Source organism: Homalodisca vitripennis, chromosome 4, assembly GCF_021130785.1.
Source record: "Homalodisca vitripennis isolate AUS2020 chromosome 4, UT_GWSS_2.1, whole genome shotgun sequence".
NCBI classification, from domain to species: domain Eukaryota; kingdom Metazoa; phylum Arthropoda; class Insecta; order Hemiptera; family Cicadellidae; genus Homalodisca; species Homalodisca vitripennis.
Genome location: NC_060210.1, coordinates 8,791,353 through 8,816,715, shown reverse-complemented (window position 1 = coordinate 8,816,715; position 25,363 = coordinate 8,791,353). Strand labels below are relative to the sequence as shown.

At 33.2% G+C, this 25,363-nt stretch overlaps 1 protein-coding gene across 1 annotated transcript; it reads right to left on the bottom strand.

The window, feature by feature from the left end:
- Positions 1–239: 239 nt before the first annotated feature.
- On the bottom strand, positions 240–25,360 carry LOC124358938 (thymidine kinase 2, mitochondrial-like). The gene is made up of 5 exons (XM_046811213.1): positions 25,161–25,360; positions 23,825–24,003; positions 19,700–19,818; positions 12,493–12,607; positions 240–3,286 (listed from the first exon to the last, which is right to left on the bottom strand). Exons 1-5 carry the CDS (start codon positions 25,305–25,307, stop codon positions 3,091–3,093), a joined length of 756 nt encoding a protein of 251 aa, XP_046667169.1. The 5' UTR covers positions 25,308–25,360; the 3' UTR covers positions 240–3,090.
- Between the last annotated feature and the right edge of the window lie 3 nt (positions 25,361–25,363).

Genomic DNA, 25,363 nt, shown 5'->3' with positions numbered 1-25,363 from the left:
TACAGGTCACAATACATCTTCATTCGTCTACTAACCACCTACAACTGACCAGAGGGACTAGTGCTGTAGTATCAGCTCTTAGTTACAAATACAACCATTAGTTATGTATCTTGAGTTATTACACTCCCATTTAACATATTCTTCATATGGTACACTCGAGTACTGCTTGAAAACAAAAAGACTGAACAAATCTCTTCTCTAATGTTGCGATACATGTGGAAAATAATGATAAAACAATATGTTTTATACATTGCTTTTATTAATTAAAAATATATTTGTGTGCATGTATTTACATATATGGAGTAACAGTCTTCTTACATTGCTCTTATTTAATTATAAAAGGATTCAAAATTTTTTACACAGTTTAAAATTGTGCCTTAGAGAAAAATTATCGACAATACAAACAATCACAGGATGAGCAATAACAATTTATATTAAAATTACATAATTACTCTGAACTTGGTTCTGAACATATCTTGAAAATATCGATACAGGTCATATTTCTAAAAGATTTATTTATACAATGTACAAAATACACTCTTTTAAAAGTATAATGTTTGATGATTAAATACTTTTGAATCAATAAGGTAATTTTTCGTTAATTTCATTGTTTTTTTAAAACAAATAATAACACTTTTTTATGTAAAAATTGTCTTAAAGATGTACATTGGTAACACAATATCGTATTGGTAACCGAAATATATTTACATTATAATAACAGCTTTACGTTAAACAGTAATAATTATTCTATGATTATTTTAACAATATTTTAAGAGAACACATTTATATTAAAAATTAAACACCCTGATAGGCTTATTAAGTAGTAAAAGTTAAACATACAAAAAATAAAATATTAATATTAAGGAATAAAACTATCCCAACATATCTACATGAAATAATAACATTTACTAGTAAAATAATACTAAAATTATGACACCCGCTCTTGAAATCATGAAGTAGTTAACTAACATTTAAAGCGTCAATTTCAGTCATAATTTCCCAAACATTTATTGAAACTGTTCAGGATCTAATCAATGAGCAGGTTTTAATCATTTTTATACTAAAAGGCTTTTAACTTGTCATACTTAAAACATGTTTTTTTCTCAACTTAGACTCAAAATTAAGTGCACTTTCCTAACTTAAACTGTCCCTTCTTTTATAAGATGGTCCATTGACCCAAAATCATGGGAAAATATGAGATAAATTATGTGGACTAGAAGTATAGCAGAAAATTTGATTAGATACAAGTCACCTTGTAGAAACATACGAGTACATGTCAAATGTGATGTAAGAATTTCACAACAATTTTCTTCTTCTTTTTTGGGCCTCATTGCATACACCCACAAGCTTTAGAGAAATTAATTATAATATCTTTATATATTTAAGAACAAATTAAAGTTTAAATATTTGGATACATAAACAGTCAGCATTTTTTAAATAAAAAATGGTTTTGAATTACAAATTTCAGTTATTGTATTCATTTGCCCACATTTTGGTGTGTAAGTCAGTAAATATAAAACAGAGAGGTTTACGGTAACGTGGTTCTTGATAGAATGACGAGTGAATGATTGCAAAAAGAAGAATTCTAAACATTTCCTCTCTAATGCTATTAACACAGATAAAAGAAATACATAAGTATTAAAAATAAAAAAACTGTAAACAGTTACTATTTCTAATGTTTTCCTGAGAAACCAAGTAATACACATTGGTTTTGAGTAAGAAAATGTTTGCCTAATATCTATTCTACATAATAACCTTAAAATAAAAATTCAACACACTATGAAACAAATGTGTACTGCAAACTAGAGGTATTGGACACTTTTTTGTAAGTTCTTACTGAAATATAATGCATTTTAAATTTATACTGTTTCAATTTTACTAAATAAAATAATAAGGGACATTGCATTTTAGCTGTAAAATGTAGAATAATATCAGTACTGAGTACTGTAATAAACTTCTACACTGTAATGTTCCAGCAGCTGACAATGATAAATATCTAGGCATAACACTTGATACGTGCCTGAGCTGGAAAAGTCACCTAGAGAACATATGCCTTAAGCTTAGCTCGGCTCTATTTGCATTGAAGAGAACTAAACAGAAAAGTCGTCCTGAAGCCACAAAAATTGCATGCCAAGCAGTTTTCAACAGCCATTTACGTTACGGAACAACTGTCTGGGATTATTGTTTTGGATGGAAATCTTTTTTGTGTCCTAATTATGCAAAAGAAAGCACTAAGGATAGTGGCAGGAATAGGACCCAGAGAGAGCTGCAGAAATGTATTTAAAGACTGGGAATCACTCTGCCAGACAAGCAGGATACACTCCTTATTCACCAAACTGCCTTATTGGTGTAAAAGTCGTCCTTCACAGGGATGAAGCTGTCCAACAAGCTGTGTGACTACCTGAAAGATGATAACTCAAGAAACGTGAAGAAAATCCTTCACCATTGGCTAGACCCGGCCTTTGACTTGACGAGACGTACATCTGTTCTGACATGCTTCTGACTCTAACATATCTCAGTGATATTGTTTAATAAAGAATATTGTCTGTTGTCTGTACATACTATACCTTTTTCCTGCTCAGTGACACAAGTGTAGAGGTGTTTATAAAAAGTATTCCTTTATCTTCACTGAGATTAAGTACCAATCTGTTCCTCACTAATAACATTTCAAAAGGTCTTAATTATATAATTGAGTTTGTCAAGAAATACATTTATAATTATCCATTCTTTACCAATAACAGCAATAAATCCTGTCACATTTAACACTTTGCCATACACATAACTAGATTTGTAGTCCATATAATATTTGTTTGATTATCATTAACAAGAAACCAAACCACTATCACAAAACTCATATTAGTAAACTAGGCTTTCAAAGTATTTGTAATTGGGAATAAAATTAAAATGATATATTCTGCATAAATTATAATCACGATTATTTCAGAACCATTCAAGAGGTCACATTTTCAAATCCCAATGAGTGGAAACTGATTCTGAGATTATAAAGACAACTTCTGTAAAACATGTATGGTCTCTTATACATTAAAAGACAATGTAATACTTTGCAGTCATGAGGAAGTGATACAGGTACTAGCACTTTATAGTTTCAGTTCTGTCAAGTCCCCAACCAAACTCCTTGACGTAACCAGTGACTGGTAAAGTCTTGCGACCCAGGATATACTGTTCTACAGTCTTGTACATAGCCTTAACAGTAGGGAGATCGTTGTTGACATCCACCACCAGCACTGGAGCCGGTAGAGACGCAGGATCACAGTCTACCAGCCACCTGTTGAAAGTTGATTATATTAACCACACTTATTCATTCCTTATTGGTGGTTAGCGGCAGGACAACAAGGACAGGATATAGTTCTTTCCAGAGTTGTATTCATTCGCTCTACTTCTGCAATCATTAAAAGATGATTATGACCAATGTTTTATATTGAAGGCACCTATAAACACTTTTATGGCCTTATTTTGGACAGTTAAATAATCCAAAAGGAGTTTAGTCCCATTAATCAGGAATTTTTTTTATCATCCATATGGAACAAAGAAAAACATAAAACTGGGGTTGATTCAATGCGAATGTTGACTATAGCTCCATTTCACCTCTTGATCTGGATTACACTGAATGGCTGCAGTGTAAGCCAGATGTGTTTTGTAGTCTAGGTGTCTCTGATGTTGAAACCATGCAAAGAGTTTACTTTCAACGCATTCGTCGCCGACTTGTTTGGATCTCTTCGGACACTTCACTAAACAAAAGATGAAATGGCTAAACTCAACATTCACATAAAGCACTTACATTGTTTCCACATTACAAGTAATTAAAAAAACAATTTCTGTACAGTAATTAACAAATTTAAAATGTTATGATTTTATGATGTGTTCAAGAAATTATAGTTGAAAAGGAGTTCTGAGTGCTATTATCAGAAATAATATTAAAGAATTATTCATTTTTATTAGTTTGTTTATACAGAACCCCTAATACCAATTTGTACACCCATTTCCTTTCAAGCTTAAGGTTTTGCTTGGTTTAACAACAGGATATATAAGAAATTATTTTCACAGTGATTTTAATATTTATTTTGAAACACTTGTTATTCAACTTCAACAATAGATGTTACAAACCTAAAAAGTAAGGTAATAAGTGTTAAAGGTTTAGTAACCTATGTATTGGATCATGATGGGCTTCTTGGAATACTGAATATTAAGTGTAAAAAATAGTAACTTACAAACAAACATCCAAGAAAGTTTACAGATAATAATATACAAACATTTGTGAAGGATTTCATTAAATAAAATTAGATGGATGTATTTTTAGCACTGGTTGGTAGGAAATATGAGTTATTCTTACTTTTAACAACATATTCAAAACAAATTTAAAAAAGCAATTAACCACTCAGAGAAATTTCAATATCAATTGCTAGACTACAGATAAAAAAAAACACAGAATAAGTCTGAATTGTTACAATTAGAAAAAATAAGTAGACAAAAATATTAATTTAAAAGAGAGGCTTAAATATAAGATATTAGAGTTAAAGAAAGTAATGTTGGAAGCAAAGCGTAACTTTACACATAGTTCACTTTAAATAAAAAATAGCTTTATAAAAAATATTAAAGTGCAAGACAAGAAGCTTAGTTGGTTTAGCTCTTATTTGGAAAATAGAAGACAGTTTTCTTACGTATGGTTGGGATACATCTTATAATTTCAAGATGGAAATAATTGGCTAATCCGATATGTCTGAGTGAATCAATATTTATTAAGAAAAGTAAATAAACATGATTACATTTGACAATCAATTACTGAATAATAGTTACTGTTACGAATCTCAAATGCTTAGGAAGCTACTAGATACATATTAGAGCTGAGGGATAGTGTGACTTACCCAACACCAACATCACTATTCCTAACAGCGTCATGATCAGGAATACTCAATAAAGAGATAGAAGCTGAATTGAACATGGATAAAAGAGCTTTTTACTAAGTTTAGGGTTATATACAGTAGAACTCCGATTATCCGAACCCCTATTATCCGAATCCCCAATTATCCGAATCACCATTCGGTGAAATTTATGTAAAATTTGAAAGTCGTCAAATAACAGTGACGGCGCCCCGCACCGAACGAAACGTGCCATGACGTAGACAGGGGCAGGAGCCCGGCGCGCCAGGCGTACGTGCTGTTACCCGTTGGTAACGTGACTCCCGCATGCTATATTTAGAACACCCCGCCCTTCCACACTGCACATCGACTGCAGTCTCGCCGCCCCCGCCGGTCAGTGCGCTTGAGCCGTATATGCCAGTTCCGTTCGCGTGTGTATTTAGCAGTCGAGTTGCGTTGTACCTTGAGAGTTGCGTTGATGTGCGTAGTGTTGCATAGCCTGATATTATAAAATCATTAATGATGAGTGCAAAACGTAAACGAGTTGTACTTTCTCTCAGCGATTAAAGTGGAAATTATTAATCAGTTAAATAAAGGCGTCGCAGGAAAGCAACTAGCAGAGCGGTTTGGCGTAGGGGCTGCGACTACATGTGACATTAAAACTAACAAAGCAAAAATTTTAAGCTTCGTGAGTGCATTGGAAAGGGAAGATGGATGTTCATCTAGAAAAGTGATGAAGCACGCTAAAAGTGAACCTATTGAGAACGCTGTTTTTACGTGGTTTCTTCAACAACGGTCAAGTGGGCACCATATTTCCGGACAAATTTTATGTGAAAAAAGCTCGAATGTTTAGCGAAAAAATGGGTGTGACTGATTTTAAGGCCAAGCCAGGGGTGGCTTCGGGAATTTTAAATCTAGGCATGGCATTCGAGAATTAGACGTAGCGGTGAGAAAAAAACTTTCTGCCGACCGTGAAGCTGCCATTAAGTTTGTGGAAACATTTTAAACAAGAGACTAAACACTATGATCCCGAACTTGTTTACAATGCCGACGAATCCGGGTTAAACTGGAAGGCCCTACCGAGGAAGACTTTGGCATCCAAAGAAAAACAAAGTGCTCCAGGGCATAAAGTAAGCAAGGAACGAGTAACAATCCTTGTTTGTGCTAACTCTACAGGTAACCATCGGCTGCCTTTACTAATGATAGGTAAACCAAAAAAGCCAAGAGCTTTTAAAAATGTAAACCAGTGGCTTACACCAACCAAAAAAAGTGCATGGATGGCGAGTGATATATTTTTTGGAATGGTACAATAAAACTTTCATCCCTGAAGTAAAAAAATTTAAAAAAAAGAAACTGGAAAAACGGGGAAAGTGTTTCTCATCATTGACAATGCTCCAACTCATCCACCCATTGAATGTTATGATCGGGACGAGGGCCAATTTAAATGTCTCTTTTTGCCGCCTAATGTCACAAGTCTATTACACCCATGGATCAGGGGGTTATTGAGTGTACAAAAACGACACTACAGGACGTCAACTGCTCCGTAAACTGCTCCTGGCTGAAGAAAAACAATGAAGGAGAGAGTTTTGGATTCATACAAAAAAATTAACTTGAAAGACTGCTGTTACATGATTGCGGATTCCTGGAATATGGTTAAAAGCGTTACACACTAAAAACGAGCTTGGAACAGAATAAACGTACATCAACAAAAGAACTGCTGGAACTAGAAAAAACAGAGGTTACAACAAATAAACAGATGAGCTAGCTGATGATGAAGAACTTGAACTGACTGTGGCAGAATTTGTAAAACTTTGCCAATAACATCGCAGGTTGTTCAGAAGTCGATGTTGAAGATATGGAAGAGTGGTTGCAATCTGATAACGCTGATCCTGGGTTTCAGAAAATGACAGACAATGAAATAGCAGAAAGTGTAATGGACGAACAGCAAAGTGATATCATTGACAGTGATGAGAGCGGTGATGAAACTGAAGAGGAAAATGTGCCAACACACGGAGAAGAAGCCTTCATTTTGTTTTGAAAACGCCTTAAAGTGGATGGAGCGGCAAACCAGAATGTGAAGCTGTATAACTTCTTGCCGTCAAGCGCCTGCGGGACCTTGCTGTACGGAAAACGAGCTACAACCTCAAGGCAACGTACTTTATTGGAAATGTTCAAGTGAAAAAAACTACACAGGACAAATATGTACTGTATGTAGCCTATTGCACATTTCATCACTTAATTTTTTCATTTTGTCATTTAGTTTATGTACTAGTACTTTTCGTTTATCTGTATTGCTGTACTGCATTTTTATTGCTCATGTTTATTACTGTACTCTATAGTATTAAAATAACAACGTTTTTCAATGCACTTTTGTTTATATTTAATGTAAAATACTCCTTTTTTGCATAATTTCCATGCTAAAATCCAACTATCCGAATTTTTGCATATCCGAATCGGCCTGATCCCCAATTAATTCGGATAATCGGAGTTCTACTGTACTAAGGTAGTGCCCTCCCTCTTCAGAGGAGGTGAAGTCTCCCCTACTGTGTCATAAACCGGGTAGTTCTGCGTCTCTCATTGGCTAGTGGGCTCAGACCATCAGAAGCTTCCTCTGCCCCTTATTACGTTTTCCTCATAATAATTTTTGTTCACCACATGTGACCTCCCAGGACGAAATTGGTTTCCCAAAGCGGTCTATTAGTGGCAAGTCGATATCCCGGATGATGGTTTTTGTCAGTTTATTTTTTATTCAATTGAAGGGTCTGAGAAAGGATACTATTTAGCCTAATGCTGAAGAAAGATATCCCAATCTGTCTGGTTTCTAAAACTGACTTAGAATTCAAAGTAAAGTAATATATAACATTTTGTTCAATTAGAGTATGTGACAGAGAATGGGTCCAGTAGATAAAGTATATTAAAAGATGTAGTACTTGGCTACAGAATGTGCCATATGGTGTTCCATAGGGATCCATCCTGGGTCCGTTCTTTTTCTTTACTATGTGAACGGTTTAAACAGGTGTGTGCAGGATTGTAATGCGGTAAGTCTGTACGCTGATGATGCTAATATTTTAGTCTCAGAAACAATCATACAATCAAATTCAAGTGCCTTCGTACTGTGGTGTTTCAAAAATTAAAGAATTTTTAGACAGTAAACACAATCAAGAACAGAATTACAGCCAAATATTTGTATAAATGAAAAGAATTCACCAGAAAGGGTGTACAAAAGTTTAGGACTAGTAATAAATGAGAATTTAATCTGGGACTATCACATGGACTTAGTTATTTATTAATAAAATGTTTATAGGTTTGTTTGCTTTAAGAGAAATGTCAAATTTTTCAAATATCCAAACTCTTTATATACATATACAGGGTGTATATTATGTCTGGAAACACCCAAATATATCCTTTAATAATTTAAATATAAATTTGAAACCTCTTACAATCGTGATAGAGATTGGGCATCTACTTTTTGGAACAATGTTTTGTTATGTCACACCAACGGGGGACGTCCTGCCGAGGGTATCGTGAATATTCTTAATGGAAGCCTATACCTTGTGATACATAATTTTAAAGGTAATAGCTTACTGAATTGAATGCCACAAACCGCATCTCAAAGGAATTATTCTATCAGAAAATAGAGCATTTTTAGTATTGAAAATTTACTGATGTTCAACAATGTAAATTTAACATGGTTCTTGCCACAAAATGTGTTACACTAATTTTTTAGAATTTTTTAAATGTTCAATTAAAATAAAATAAACAATTTATTTTTAAGCTGGTTTCATTAGTACAAATGTACCAGTTTTTATTACAATGAATAAAACTTATGAGTCACTTTCTCTGATTACTTATGAATCTGTACTTGGTGTTTTCCAGTCAGCAGGAAGGTTTAAAGAGACAAAGGTCACTAGCCTATGAGAAACATTATTGTGTTATTAATCATCTGGTCTACAGGTTTCAGTTTGTTGAGCATGGAGCTTTCACTAGACAGGTCTAAGCTTGGGAATTACAAATGGACAAAGGTCATATCATTCCTGTCGAGTTAATCAGTGTCTCTGAAGCATTGCTGTCAACAAGTTATCTAATTACAGTAGTTCAGTTTTTATTTAGCATTTTAATGGAATTGTCTGAAAGAGAACGAATTACTCTGTTGATGATGAGAGGATATGGCGATCGTCAAAGATCTTATCGGGAAGTTTGTAATTTGTTTAATGACACTTTCCCAGAAAGGAATCCCATAAGTGTTTCAACAATATCAAAAACTATTGAGCGTTTTGAAATGACAGGGAGTGTACGTAATCGGCCAAAGTCGGGTAGGATACAATCTGCAACAGATGAAGAACATGCACTAGATGTTTTGCAAACATTTATTGAAGACCCACATACATCGCTCAGAAAAGCTGCACAGCAACATGATATGCACCCTATGTCTGTGAGTAAGATTTTGAAAATTAATAAATACAAACCATTTAAAGTTCATTTAGTCCAACATTTAAGTGAGGATGATTACGACAGAAGAGTTGAGTTTTGTGAACTTGTGATGCGCAAATGTGATGAAAATAGAGATTTTCTGACCAACATACTATTTTCTGATGAGGCAACTTTTTTCCTAAATGGCAATGTTAACAGGCACAATTGCCGTTACTGGGCTAGTGAAAACCCACATTGGATTACTGAGTCCCATTCACAGCAACCACAAAAACTGCACGTATGGTGTGGAATTTTAGGTAACAAAATTGTTGGACCTTTTTTTCATCAATGGAAATTTAAATGCCGAACTTTACTACAATATGCTCCAAAATGAAATAATCCCAGCTATTCAAATTGCATCAGGAGAATACTTTGATAATGTATGGTTTCAGCAGGATGGTGCTCCACCCCATTATGGGAGACAGGTAAGAGAGTATTTGGATTTAAGGTTTCCTCATAAATGGATTGGCCGAAGAGGAGAAACCGAATGGCCTCCAAGATCTCCGGATTTGTCACCAATCGATTATTTCCTATTGGGTCATTTAAAATCCAATGTTTATAGAAGAAAGCCTCATAATTTGGAAGACCTAAGAAACAGGATTATAGAGGAGATTGCTTTGATAACTGAAGAAATGTTAGGCAACTCTGTCGAATCATTTTACACAAGATTGGCTCATTGTCAAACCGTAGAAGGAACACAGTTCGAACAATTGCTTTGACACCAAATGCAGGTAAAACGTTTGTTGTAAGACTTTTCTAACAGCATACATTATTTTTTATTTGTAATAAGAAATCAATAACATAAGTATTTCCATAATTGTACTGTAATAAAAAACTGGCAAATTTGTGCTAATAGAACCAGCTTAAAATGAAATTTTTGTTTTATTTAATTGAACATTTAAAAAAATGCTAAAAAAAATTAGTGTAACACATTTTGTGGCAAGAACCATGTCAAAATTACATTGTTGAACATCAGTAAATTTTCAATACTAAAAATGCTCTATTTTCTGATAGAATAATTCCCTTGAGATGCGGTTTGTGGCATTCAATTCAGTAAGCTATTACCTTTAAAATTATGTATCACAAGGTATAGGCTTCCATTAAGAATATTCACGATACCCTCGGCAGGACGTCCCCCGTTGGTGTGACATAACAAAACATTGTTCCAAAAAGTAGATGCCCAATCTCTATCACGATTGTAAGAGGTTTCAAATTTATATTTAAATTATTAAAGGATATATTTGGGTGTTTCCAGACATAATATACACCCTGTATATATATATATATATATATATATATATATATATATTATATATATATATATATTTCTTAGAAATGGAAATTTTAACTATCTATAGTTTGTACATATTTTAATGTATAAAATATGCTAAGCAACTTATTAGATCTTCAATAACTAACAATAGTCGTAATTACAATACATAATTAAAATTTAAAGTTGATAAATATAATTTCGAATTTTATACTAAAATCTTTCTTATACTAGAGAAAAGTTCCTTTGAGCATTGGCCAATTCAATAAAATCAGAAAAACTTTATTAAATTTCAAATACAAAATTTTAAAGTTTCAAAATACATTTAATGAAGTTTCCTTGTTACTCAAATGAGGAGTTATTCGACCAGAGCGCTAAACCAAGAGGCATGGTATATTTGTAATTAATTTAAAAGATACGATTTTAAGTTAGTTTCAAGGATTTTATCTATTTGTTTGACTATATTCCTATGCAACGTTTTGTATTTAAAGATGGAACAAAGGTATTTTAATTGAATTGAATGTACCAAGTTTCAAGTCTTTAGGATCTTTCTATCAAAAGATACCTGAAGAAGAGATCAAATTGCAGATCTCAAAACACAGTGTTACTGATTTTTTGTATCACTGAATGATGCCAAATGTTCACAAAAATAATGTTTCCTTCACAAAAGTTATCGCATAGACGGACAGACAACAACCTGATATTTAGGAGGCCTTGCCAGGTCCTTGACTGTTAGCACTTGGATGAAAATTTTTTAAAATCTAGCACGTCAAATGGCCACACACGCGATCCCCATTATCACAGCTGTGGCGGTCGAACACTTTGTTTAGAGGCGAGTACTGACAGGTCGGGTGGCCGTGAGCGAGGCCCACTCCTACTGTGGCACTACAGCTTGGATGACCAAACTCGAGATCCTTTGTATTATGTCACTATTATTTCAAATATGAAGTACAGTACATTCATCGATTTCTAGGCTTTACAAGTACTGCTTTCTATCAGAAAATGAAGCAACTACGTAAATCAGTAGTTCACTGTGATTTCTTTGGTTTCATTCTAAAGCCTTTTGTAGTATCATATTCTTCTACTGCTAGTGACATACCAAATAAGTTGATTATTTTATCAATTTTATTTTCATATTCAATATGTTACCATTACCATTGTGATCGTAGTGACATATCAACAAAAACAAAACAACCATTGGAACACTAGAATTTGATGATAGTGGCGGTGATTTTGATAGTTTAAATGGAACCGAATATGAGCAAATTGAAGGACAAGAGTTCAATGTTGACAATTCTTCGATAGTGACCACGAAAGCTATGTTAGTTTAGATGATTCCTTGTAACATGAACTTAACATAGACCTAGAAGATTCAGACAGTGGTGACTCAAAAGAAAATCCGCCGCAAGCAGCTCAATCAAATTTCACTAAAATTAGTATTACATTGATAACTAAAACAAACTTTACATTTTTATGATTTGCAAATAAAATTTAATTACATTATGAAACAACGACTTACTACTAATCTACTCCCATAATCATGAAACTTAATAACTAAAAATGTTTTTTTTTAATAAAATACACAAAATATGGTCAATTTACAATATGTTCTGTTGCTTACATCAGCATAAGAATTTAAATCTTATAATACCACAACATAATAATCATTTGAAATTGAGACAGGTTTGGAGCTATCCAGAAAAATAAATCCCATCTGTCAACGTTAAGCAGAGAATTTCGACTGTAGTGGGCTCTTAGTCTGGATCGGGGAGGACCATGCATCACATTGAACATCATCCGAGCACACTAAAAGACAAAATAAGGCCTTGAGCATAACCTTCCGAGCAATTAACAGTTAATAATAAAATTTGTCACCTCTCATAATGTCTATGTAGTCCAGTGAGATACTCAAGGCTGACTGTACTTTCCTCAGGACGACCCCGCCGTTGCATCCGCTCAAACACCACTTTTGGGTCACTGCGTAAGTACACTGCAACATTATTCATTGACTAAATGTTCTTTCCTAATTAACAATTAATATCTTGTTGATACTAATTTAATTACTATAATCCAATATATTGAGCTTAAATTCCTTTTACTGTCATGTAAGCAGATTTTTTTAGATACAAGACACAAAATGTGAACAACGAAAGCCAATATCTGATAGTAAATTATATAGAAAAAACTACCAGTTTTTTTTTTTTTTAAATTATCAACGTAAGAACTCAGTTCTTAAATTACTTTACGTAGTAAAACATTTAAAATACTACGTGTTACAACTTTTATCAGCAAACATTTATGTTCAATTTTGTAAATGTTTGAATAAAATTAATATCCAAACAATGTCATTTTTGAAATAACAAACTTAAATATTATCATATTTATCAAACAATTTGATTTTAGAAAAGGCAGATTTTAACTATTTTACTTAATAACTAGTTCGGTTTTTAATTTATTATAAATATGAGGGCTGTCCAGAAAGTTACACATGTTTTAAAATATAATATTAACAAAGTGAAAGACATTTTTTTTTAAATTTAGTATTAGCAAAAATAAGCACTACGGAAATGGTAATATTTTCTTATGGTAAACACAGTACCATTACATATAGATTTTACCAATAAATACAAGTCAAAGGAAGCAAAATTGGTTAAACTCGGGTATTAACATGTTCAATATGACTCCCATTCAGTTTGAGGCAATACTCGTACCGTTCTAGTAGGTGTTGCATTCTCCTAATACACATGGTTATTTTTTCTTTGAGTTGAACAATGGTAGATGGTGGTTCCTCGTGGAAAATGTTTTTTTCAACATTCCCCAGACGTAGGCGTCCGGTGTTGTCTGTTAGATCGGGGATACTGCTAATTTGTACTAGCCTTTTTAGATAACTTTTTGTCAAACACATTATCTGCTTAATAAGTTCATTTATCGTGGAGTAAGAAGTACTCCTTTTTTTATTAATGGTTAAAACATTACCATTTATTATAATTTATATTTGGCATTTAGATTGCTTTCCAAATGTCTTTAATGATGAATATACCTGTACCTTTCCCGAATATTTGTGGCACTTTGGTTAATTGTAATATACATGATTAACCAAAGACAAGGATTTTAGTTCGCTGTGATACTGATAATACGGACATATCCATATGCAGCACTTAAAGGATATTACAAAAGAAAAAAGCATTCCATGAACACAAAATTCAAAATATGTGATAGGTGATACCTGGAAAATTATTAATAGAGAGGTTGGAAATAAAAACAAAAGAAATGAAAACATTATAATTAGTAATGAAGGAGAGCTTTACACTAATCCTGATAAAATAAGTAAACTTTTTCTTAATCATTTTACAAAGAATGAAAATTTACAAAAGAGCTTGCGCTCTCAAAACACCTCTGAGGAAGACCAACAGTAATAGTGAGCTATTCCGGTGCAAGGAAATTGATTTACACAGGGTTCCCACTCAATCTAAATACTCAAATTCACGGCTAATTCACGGTTTTCACGGTTTAAAAAAAATTAAATTCAAGGTCGGAAAGTTTTCATAAACAACGTTACCGGTACAAACAAAATCGTGTTGGGAGAGGGGCGAAGTTGAGACGTAAACACTACAGACGCGGCAGAGCGGTAAAATACAATATAAAACTTCTTCCCATTTGGACTAACGATGTCATTGGTCGTGCAGGAATTGACGGAAAACGTCTAAAAGAACGAAATAACAATAGGCTTCGGTTTACGACGCAAGCAAATGAGCGGCGAGCGCCCGATTTTATGTGCGATTTGCTACATAATGAATATAACAAGGCATATTATTTTTACAAAACATCATCATAACAGTCATCAAAGCAATGACAAAGACAAATTTCAATATAATTAGCATGCACATAGCTCATAATTTTCTTTAACTTACAAGTTTGTTGAAATCTGAAGAGAACTTTGTTGACACAGGTTAGACAAGATGCAGGGTGACAGGATTCGTACGTTGGCTAAGGCTAACTCGTTTTGAGTCCATGAAGTACACTTGCGTGATTATTAAATTATTTTCTTGTTTTAACACATTATTATTATTATTTCGATCGATTTCTTCCACAGGAAAAATTTTCACATAATCACAGGTTCACATTTTAATTAGTACATAAGAAAAGGCAATTTTATTGAAATTAAAATAACATATAAACGTTAAATGTATAAAAATTATATACAACTTGTTATAAGAAAAGTTATTTGGTACCAGTTTATACAAAAAAAATTATATTTGTACACATAAATAAAGAAATTGATAAAAAATGTCTAGAATAAAAGTGAATTACGATTTGCACTTTTTGCTAAGTTCCTGTATCTTATCGTCTAACTCAGCTGCCCTTTTCCTGGCGTCGGACAAAACCTGGAATTTTTGTGCTTCCAATTCTTTTTTTTCTATCTATTGCAGCTTGCTTCCTCACTTTCTCAGAATTAATTTTGTCTTTCATTTCTTCTCGTTGTTTTTGCCAAGTGCTCCGAGTAGTGGGCGTGGGGAATTTTTGGCAGCATGAACTAATTCATTAGTGATTTCCATTGCCTCCAATCCTCCTGCTGCTGATACGCCGTCACAAACTTTTCTCAACGCGACCTAAACTCTCCTCCTTCAAGTTTTCAACTATACACTGTTTGTTGACAGAGAAGCCTCTTTCAACAGAAGAATTTCCGTGAGAAGTGTCAGAATGAGTTGAATGAAAAGCTTTAAATCTTATATCAATTCTCACAATAAGAATAATATTGGAGTGCCGAGCTGGGGAAACAAATCTTTCATGATGAGACATGAAACCAGCTGTTGTCCGAGGATGGGGGAGTGGAGTACACGATATACCCCTTCCCTTCCACTCTCATTGACATTAGACAACAAAGGTTATTTTTACCATAACATCGCTGCACCACATTACAATAATGAACCTTGTACGATATATTTTTTTTCATCTGCATTAAATGATTAATAGCGTTAACGTAGTCGTATGGAACCCGACAAAATTATACTTGGACGACTTCCTCGATTTGTAGTTTTGTAGTGGATAAAGCTTAACACTACAAAGTTACTTGACGTTTGTTGTTTCCTGGTTAGAAAAAATGCAATGGTTTTTTTTCTAACGTTTTTATAACATGACGTTTCATTTGTAATATTTTACTAATACATTATACAATTTTAAAACACACATTCACCATAAAAGATTTAAACCGTGTACACTCGTAATATCCATGCAGCTTAGGAATCATAAAGAATATTATTGATAAGGAAAACGCATATCACTACCGTTTAATATCTAAAGAGATGAAAAATAAAATTGTTTTCTCAAACGACCTTACTGGTAATTAAAACAGTTATATATGCCTATAAAGTTATGGTCTCGCTGCGTTAATTGATATGTGTCGTGTAGGTTCTGCTCCGTCACATTATTATACTATTTATTTACGCAAGACCCTAAATTAATTCAATTTATTGTCCACCATAAATTAAAATTTTTTATAATTATTACATTGTGTTAACAGTCATTACACACAACGATATAGATATCGTACTGAATAGCATTTTCTCATTAATATTTAAATAAAATAAGGGATTTAATAGAATGAAATTAAGTTAAAATGTAATTTAAATTCCTTACATTAGATTAAGGATTTGTATACTTTTTTATTTTATGAAAACAATAATAGACTATATCTGATACAATAAAACTCCAATACGAAAAGTGTTTACATTAAACGACAATCTATCAAGTAATTAAATTGTGTTATTAATCTCGCGTTCAATCAGAGAATGCCTTGTTTTACAGCTAGTGATGCGCGATTACGAGATGTTACAATCGAAACGTTTCGATTGTTTTGGACCTCTCGAGACATTTTCGATTGTGATTCCCTTAACGAGAGGTTTCTTACCGAGAGGTTTTTGCCGAGATGTTCCTAGCGATTGTTTCATTGCGACACGACATCTCTTCTCGTACCGGGCATTCGAAGTGTTTGACGAAATGTTGAAAACGAAATGTTTGATTCCATGATCCATAACTTTGTTTTTGCGATTACACCATACACGCTTGACGAGAGGTTCCAACCGAGAGGTTTCTAGCGATTGTTTCGTTTACGTGTACGATCTATTCCATTCTTTAACTAGGCAATAGAAATTCTAAGGGAGATATGTTTGCGATCGACAGAAGGATTTAACTGAAATATAAATTAATTCAGTTACTTTTTTTTACTGACTTGACTTCCGAGTTTATTTAATGAATTTATTATATTAGCAGCTACATTTAACATTATATTTACTACATTAAACGCTTATTCACGTTACAATAATGACGTATGAACGGTAAAACATCCAAAAAATAACATGGTACAAAATAAAAACATTTAATATTTTAAAATAATAACCAAGAAAAGCTATTTATTATAATTCAAGATAATATACTCAATCTTAATGCTTGAAGAATTATAATTTACATTTTGACTAGACACTATAAAGTAAACTACTGGAATTAATGGAGAGGAGAGTGGTGCAAACCAATATATGGAACGTAAGTATGAAAAATAGTTTGAGACAGGCTCGTGAAAAGTAAACAATAACAAATTGGCTTAACGAATGCAACAATCGAGAGAAACCTTTCGATTGTAAAGACCTCTCGCTAAGCAATCGAAACAATCGTTAAGCAGAACCTCTCGAGAAGGAACATTTCGATTGTATTAACCTCTCGTAATCGCGCATCACTATTTACAGCCGCGTAGCGTAGCCAAGGCCCGGAACCTGGCGAACAGACAAAGACAGGCCTCACGTGATTTGAGCCGGGAAGCGTCATCTCCCACCGGCCCTTCCTTTTTCCTCATTTGTTTATAAACCATATTATCAGTAAAATCGCTCAGATAGCAGCACCTGGTCAAACTTCGTGGTCTATCCCCTACATTGCGTGCTACTTTTTACTTTGCAATAGCGAAGGTCAACTTTCCCATATGATCGTCTGACGACGACCCGTGTTGATTTTATTTATTCAAAAGTTGTAGAGATTTTCACGGTATATGTAAACAAAATTCACGGCTTATTTAGGTTTTTTCACGGTGAACGAAATTCACGGCTTATTCCCGGTTTCACGGTTTTTCACGGTCGGGTGGGGACCCTGTTACAAGACCCTAGATAAAATCATTTCAAGTCTGAAAAACAAAATACAGTTGTGGGTATGATGACGTAAAAGTAAAGTAAAGTAAATATGTCTTATTTTACCAGGCGAAGTTAGGGTTAAGAAGCCCTCTCTAACACTTAACCTGGGGACCAACGGCTTAAAGGTGACTTCCGAACCACCACCAATGGCGGGACAGGCCAATAGCCATTATTAAAAAAGCTAAGACATTTCTGTTAAAACCACTATTGCACCTATTAAACTCCTCATTAATTACAGGGACATTTCCAGAAAAAATTAAAAATAGCTAAAATTATCCTAATTCACAAAAAAAAAACTGTAAAAATGAGATGGATAATTATTGCCCAATTGCCTTACTGCCAGCATTTTCAAAAATTTATGAACGCGCTATGTCAGACCAATTACTTGATTACCTTGAAAAAATCAGTTGCTAGACTCTTTTCAACATGGCTTCAGAAAAGGGAAGTCAGTCAAAACAGCAGCATTGGAATAATTCATAGAATCAGTAATAGATTCCATTGATAATTCAGAAAAAGCTCTTGGGATATTTTTGGATCTCAGCAAGGCATTTGACAGCAATTCACATGAAATACTGCTAAAACGTCTTCATAATTTGGGAATAAAAAATGTTGCATATAATTGGTTTGAATCCTATCTGCTAAATAGGAAACAATTTGTTCAAATTACACATTTAAATAAAAAGAACTTAAAAAGTATTCATAATTCAACAGTCAAGACTACTAAATTCGGTGTGCCCCAGGGCTCAATCTTGGGTCCAGTTCTTTTCATCTGTTACCTTAAAGGTGTACCACAACTAGAGGGAAACAGTCAAGTGGTTTTCTATGCAGATGATGCAAATCTAAAAATATCGGCCAGCTCCAAAGAAGAAATTAAAATTCTATTTAGTTTTAAATATTTCCACTATGAATAGTTAATTTAAAAAGAACAATCTTCATATTAATCCAAATAAAACTAATTTTATCACTTTCTCTACTCAACAAGGAAAATCATATAACCCAATAATAAAATTAGATGACCAAACCATATCACAGGTCAGTAGCTCAAAATTTTTAGGTTTGGTAATAGACCAATATCTAAGTTGGACAAATCATGTAACAATGATATTGCCAAGAATATCATCTGGTTTGTATGCCCTTCGCAAGATATGCAGCTCAAAACTGATCTTAGTAGAATACACTTTCTAATAAGTTGCAATAATTTCAACAAATTGATCTAAATGCAGACAGTTGAGTAAATCACATTAAATTTTAAGATAATACATCTAATATAAATACAAATAAATCTGATTACTTCATTTTAATATTTTAACATAAAATTGTAAAATATTTTTTTTTTAATTCATATCGGCTCCTGAACATTTACAGTGTTTGTTCTGTAAATGATTGTTTAGTTTATTTTGGTTTCAAGTTTTATTGGACAGGGAACTTTTTTGTTTATTTCATTCTATTATACAGTAAATGATCTTCAAATTGATTGGTTCTATACGTTATGTTCTCAATGCACATTAGATGGCATAGATTTCAAACATAATTTAAAGTTCAGTTCTTATAATGTAATAAGAAAATTTATTTTATAAGGGTTTATCAGCATGATCATATACTAAGCTGTAGAATAATACTATTTATTTTATAATAAAGTAAGTGGCAACAGAAATTTGTTTAGCACCAGGTAGCCTAATTTAATTAAAGCAGAGGTTTTTTTAATGAATAAATATTGAATTTAAAACAAAATTGTTTAGTGATCAAATATTTTATGAGAACTACCTTTATTTTATTCTGGCAAATACAGATGTCAAAAGTATTAGTATACACTTGACACTAGCAAGGTTCATTAATATTGACTGAAGTTTGGCTGAATAATTTATTCAAAGAATAGTTTTAGCGACAAACAAGGGTATCATAGTTACCTATAAGATCCAAGCCTATATCCAGACTCTGAACTATCCAGTCGTACCACTCGCACAGGGCTACATAGTCGGGGTCGGCTAGCATGCCAGATTCATAAGCCATCTCCACAAAACAAGCCCTGGAACAATATAACTGTATGATCACCACAATTGTTCTGTAATTTTAAATTGTTGACTAGAATTTGCATAGCATAACAAACAAAAACAACACTGATGTCAGTAATACAAAGTGAGGTTAGGTGTGCAGGTGCAAATGGAAACTGTAAAAACGCTTCTGTCTGCCGTTTGTGTTTTTTAATTTGCCATCTGAACGCTCATGTCTTTAGTCTAGCTCAGTCAGCCGAGCCGATAACAGCTGTCCGTGTAGTGCTCGATAGCAAGGTCAAGATCACTCGCAGTGCAACACGTGTCTTACATGCATGTTTTAGTCTGCCTTAAAGTGTTTTTTTTTTTCACTGATTTACTTCAAAATGGCACTGTGTGGCATCTGCGGTTTTGACTTAAATGATGCTAGCAGCATAAAGTGTACAGCATGTGAAAAGTGTTTTCATCTTCACTGTGCAAAGAGTGATAATGAAGAAAAAATTAAGCGGTCTACCAAGGACTGAAAGTGTGCATCGTGTAGGAATAAATCATCAATGCAGAGGAGTGTGAAATCATCTGTGTCATCGTCTGATCCTCTGACAAAGGATTTTCTTATCAAGGTAATGGAGGGATTTAAGAGTGATGCTTTTCATGAGTTGTCTTCCTTTAAGGCTGAAATGAACGAACTTTCGACATCTGTGTAGTTCATTTCCAATAAGTTGGATTCATCTAATGAATTAATGCAGCAAATCAGGAAGAAGCTCGCTGAACTACAGAATGAGAATCAGGTTTTTAGGGTGAGTAATCAGTTGTTGACTATGGAAAAGTTGTGAAACTTGCGTGAAAGAATGAAAAACCTGGAGCAATACACTAGAGTTAACAATATCGAGATCAGCAGTTTACCAGAGACGAGAGGTGAGAACATCAATAACCTGCTGGAGGATGTTGGGAGACGGATGTGGGAGGTGGTCCTTGGGGGGTGGAAGTGATGGAGACTGATGTCGCAAGCAGCCCATCGTGTACCGTCCCCTATAGGACCGACCAGCCGTCCACCTGTCATCATCAGTTCACGGGCAGAAAAGTGCAAAGACAGTGGATTGCAAAGTTTCAACAGAGGAAGAGTTTGACAGCTCGGGACATCAATCAGCAGTTCCCAGTTACAGCGAGTTTTTATCGTTAATGACCATCTCTCACCGGAGAATAAGCAGTTCCTCTCCAATCTCAAAACAAAAAGAAAGAAAACTAGACTAAAAGTTTGTCTGGTGCCGTGAGGGTAAATTCTTCGCTAGGGAAGCAGAGGGTCAACCAGTGAAAATGTTGCAAGTAATTAAAAAATTTGAAAAACAAAAAATCTTCAGGTTTTGATAATATAAGTGTAGCATTAATCAAAACATATTGCTCACATAATATCGCATGTTCTTGTTCAGCTAAATTAATTTAAGTTTCTCTACTGGTCAATTTCCAGAACAATAAAGTCCAGTATAGTTGTGCCAATTTATAGAGTAAGAAAAACGTTTCTATTAAATTGGACAATCTCCGTCCAATTAGTTTACTTTCAGTTTTTTCTAAAATTTATTGAAAATTTACGAACAAATTTATGAAAATAAGATTACTTAGTTATTTAAATTAATATACAATTTTTTAGTAAAAAACCAGTATGGTTTCATGAAAGGTAGGTCTACTGAGGATGTCCTTGTTAGTGTTACTGACATGATTATTATTCTAGCTCTGAATGAAGGTAAAAAAAATATACTGGTTTTTTCATAGATGTTAAGAAGGCCTTTGTTTTGGTAGACCATAGTATCTTATTGTTAAATATAGAGGCGGCTGGAATTGAGGGTGCTGGGGATCTTGAGCTGCAGTTCCGCAGGCTTCCTCACCGGGAGAGAGCAGTAAGTGCGTGTTGGTCAAACTGTCAGCGGACCACTGCCTATCAAAAAACAGGGGTGTTTGTGCTGCAAGGTAGCGTTATCTCTACCAATATTTTTAATAAAATTGCCTTATAACGTTTAAAATATTTATGAATGTTGGAGAATATTTTGTAGTAAATTAAGAGCGTTGTAATTACAAGAGAACTGCAACTCATTTTACAATTAATAATTTTTGCCCTATAGAATTAATTTTTAGTTATTATATAAATCATGTGATTATAAAAAAATTAGGATTAAATTTACAAGAAGAAACATGTAAATAGGCAAAGAATCATGTATTTTACTTGTATATACGAGTATTTAGCATAATTTCTAGATCCTGGTTGAGAAGGAAGGGTTATTGAGATATGTGTTTTAGTTTGTAAGAAAGATTATAACAAGGAAAGTATTTTAGTTTTTTTGTGACTCATGCAGTGTTATCCATTATTAGTCTGTAATGCAAAGGTGCCCTGGGGAGCAGCCCGGCTGATATCTTTAAGAAATCCATAGACTGGACTCTGATAAGAAACCTGTTTTATTTTGTTGTTCACTGACCATACTACTTGCAAAAGTGATCCAGAGCTTCAATTCCGAGTTATTATAATTTTGTATCGATGTTGGAATAAATTAATTTATTCATGTAATGTTAGCGTGGTGGGAATTTTTAATTACCAGAAGCACTTTCTTCAGATAACTAATGTTTAAGACACCAATTTTTAGATCATCGACACTCCACTGTTTTTTTAAATGATTTGTGGGAAAGTAAGAGTGTTGTGAATTTACACTAACTTTCCTCATACTGATTCGTATCCTATATATTTGGGCACACTCAACAAAAGATACAATTAAGCTAAACAATTTAGTTCATTTATTTTTAATTATATATTTTATTGTTGTGGATACAAATTAGTGATGCAAATAAATTTTGTGTAAAAATATTAAAGTTTTATATATATACATATAAAATACATATATATAATTTATACATATATATATATATATATAAAACATTTTGAGCTCCTAAGAATAATGTAGAGTTAAAATTATTATAATTTTGACACTATTCATTATATCTGGTAGAACATGTTTAAATTAATACAGGTTATTTGAATTGAATTAAAATTACATATTAAATCTATTCATGACACAGCCTGTAATAATAATCCTACCTAACTCTTTTGAGGATACACTGTGCGACTTTTAGATGGCAATAGAATATGCTGTAAAGACAAGCCATGTGTGTTTTGGTGAGTTACTTATTATTATTGTTAGCATAGAAATTGTAATACCAATTTCTTAAACACCTTATTAAATAAAGAATTATTTAACATAATCCAAAATCAATGTGTAGCAACAGAATTTGATGTCCAGTTATTTTTACTGTCTCCAGTTTTACTTATTATAAAGCATTTTAAGATTACATTAATTTTAAATTCCTGTTCTTGTGGAGTTAATTACACCAAGGTTACATAAGATTGCACTATAGATGAGCCACTTTGAAAGCGATCTGTATGAAGATTTCTTGTGCATATGGGGAGAGGGAGGAGCAGGAACTCAACCACGCCTTCTGCCACCCCCTCTACCACCGCTCAATCTATTTCCTTTACAAGACTCAAGTGGGAACCGAGTGCTTTGATTCCCTGTGTTCATGTTTTGGAGCATCACACATTGTTTTGTTATTCTCGTTGTTATGAAATAACAAATATTATTATTTATCGTAAGAATAGTCCATTGCATCTATTTAATATGTTGGTATAATTAAGTATTTAAAAAAATGTTTATTGTTAACAGCTGTTGTCATTATTGTTTGTAAAACAGCTGTTATGTAACACATACCCTACGAGTGGTAAAGTGGCAACTGAGGAGTGGTTAGTAAGGAATGTGGAGGGGGAAGTGAGTCCGAGCTTCTTCTCCTACTCCACATATCTCTCTCTCTCTCTCATCACTTCCCCATACTGTTCACTTAACAGGTTGCTGTCAAAGTGGCTTTTCTATAACTATGACCACCAGTTTTTTCTTGACCATAAATAATTTCCTGGATAATCTAAAATATTCGTAAACTCTATTAACTCTAAGTTGGGTTTACAATGGTATGGGTATTATAAAGTTTGAAAAGTTTGCTTGGACAAACCTGTTGTTCTGTATGGATCTCTCGAATATCTGAATCCTCCGTTTTGTCTGTTGAGTTTGCAGATTGAGTCTGCTCAGCTGAATGTAATGTTGAAAAGTGAAATTCCAGCGTTGAGGTTCGGAGTACGCCATCATTAACAAATTGTGACCTTGTACATTCCTCCAGTCGTCCAGAGGTTCCTAATAAATCACAAGTTTTTCTTAGCTAACTTCTCACAGTGAACTCTAAATCTTATTAGGGTCATTAGGTTTAGAAATAAGTGATTGTGGTATAATGTATACTCTGGTTGAAATGATTCAGAAACTTAGCAACTCCAAACAGGAAAAGGTGGAATTAAGCCTTCATAAAAAAAAACTATAACGTATTCTATCAAAATTATATATATTTTATATTACAAAATTCACTTATTTCATTTGCAATTTTTATATTTATTCATCCAAAACAAAGTAACATATGTTCAGTAATGTTTAGGCAATTTTATCACTATTTTTCTAACATAGTACAATGTTTATATTTTCATATCACATATAATATTATATTTTGCATTAACTTTTTCTTGTATCTGAGGTTCCATTAGCCTCTGATAAGTGGGATTTGGCTATAAACTTATCTTGATGCTGCCCATTAAATGTTCAAAACAATCTTCAAAGGAAAAGTGTCTTTCTTTCTAGTTTAGGATTTAACCCTTTTAGCGACAAGCATATTGGGCAGGTCGCGTCACATAACGCCAGAGTAAAAAAAAAAAATGCCTGAAAAATTATTTACTCAATAAACCTCTGTATTATAGTGTAATGTATTTAATTGAGGAAGACCTGTGAAAATTTGGTAAATAATACTAATAATTTACAGATTTATGTATTTATTAGTAAACAAAGTACAAAACTGTCTTTAACGATAAAAACACATGTGTCTTTAGGTCAAACATTTTAGTGTGTATTGTTATTTTGTTTAATATTATATGAATGTCTATCAAATGTTACTTGCTATAGTACATTTTACATAAAATGTATAAATCAGTACTAATTTTATTGATATTAGTCAATAAATGGTTTGTGTACTGCATGAAAATGTTGAGAGCCTAAATAAAGGTTCTTGGAATTTTATGACTTAACAGGTTAAGCCTATATATATATATATATATATATATATATATATATATATATATATATATATAGGCTCTTGGCGCTAAAAGGGTTAAAATATAACTTAGTAAATGTAAGAAAAAAATATTCCTCTCATCAATGGATAACTTGAATAAACATTACAAAGAGAAAATAGGAATATAAAGATGTAATAATTCGGTACACACAGAATAGATGTTAAAGAGATTACTAACCGGACGAGAATCTACTTCGGGAAAGTTTTTGAAGTAATTGATGAGAGTTGACTTTCCGCAACCAACATTTCCTTCAATGGATACTCTTAATGGTCTATTTACTAAACCATTTTCAGCATGTCCTTTAACTGATTCTTTTTCCATCATATCTTGAAAGCAATAGCAACTGCGACCTAAAAATAAAATAAATGCAGATTACTTGT

Coding starts and splice junctions, on each gene's coding strand:
- LOC124358938 (XM_046811213.1), bottom strand. CDS start 25,307: ATGATGGAAAAAGAATCAGTTAAAGGACATGCTGAAAATGGTTTAGTA. Junction 24,004..25,160: donor CCGAAGTAGATTCTCGTCCG/GTTAGTAATCTC, acceptor GTGATTTATTAG/GAACCTCTGGACGACTGGAG. Junction 3,287..12,492: donor CTACATAGACATTATGAGAG/GTGACAAATTTT, acceptor AACTTTCAACAG/GTGGCTGGTAGACTGTGATC.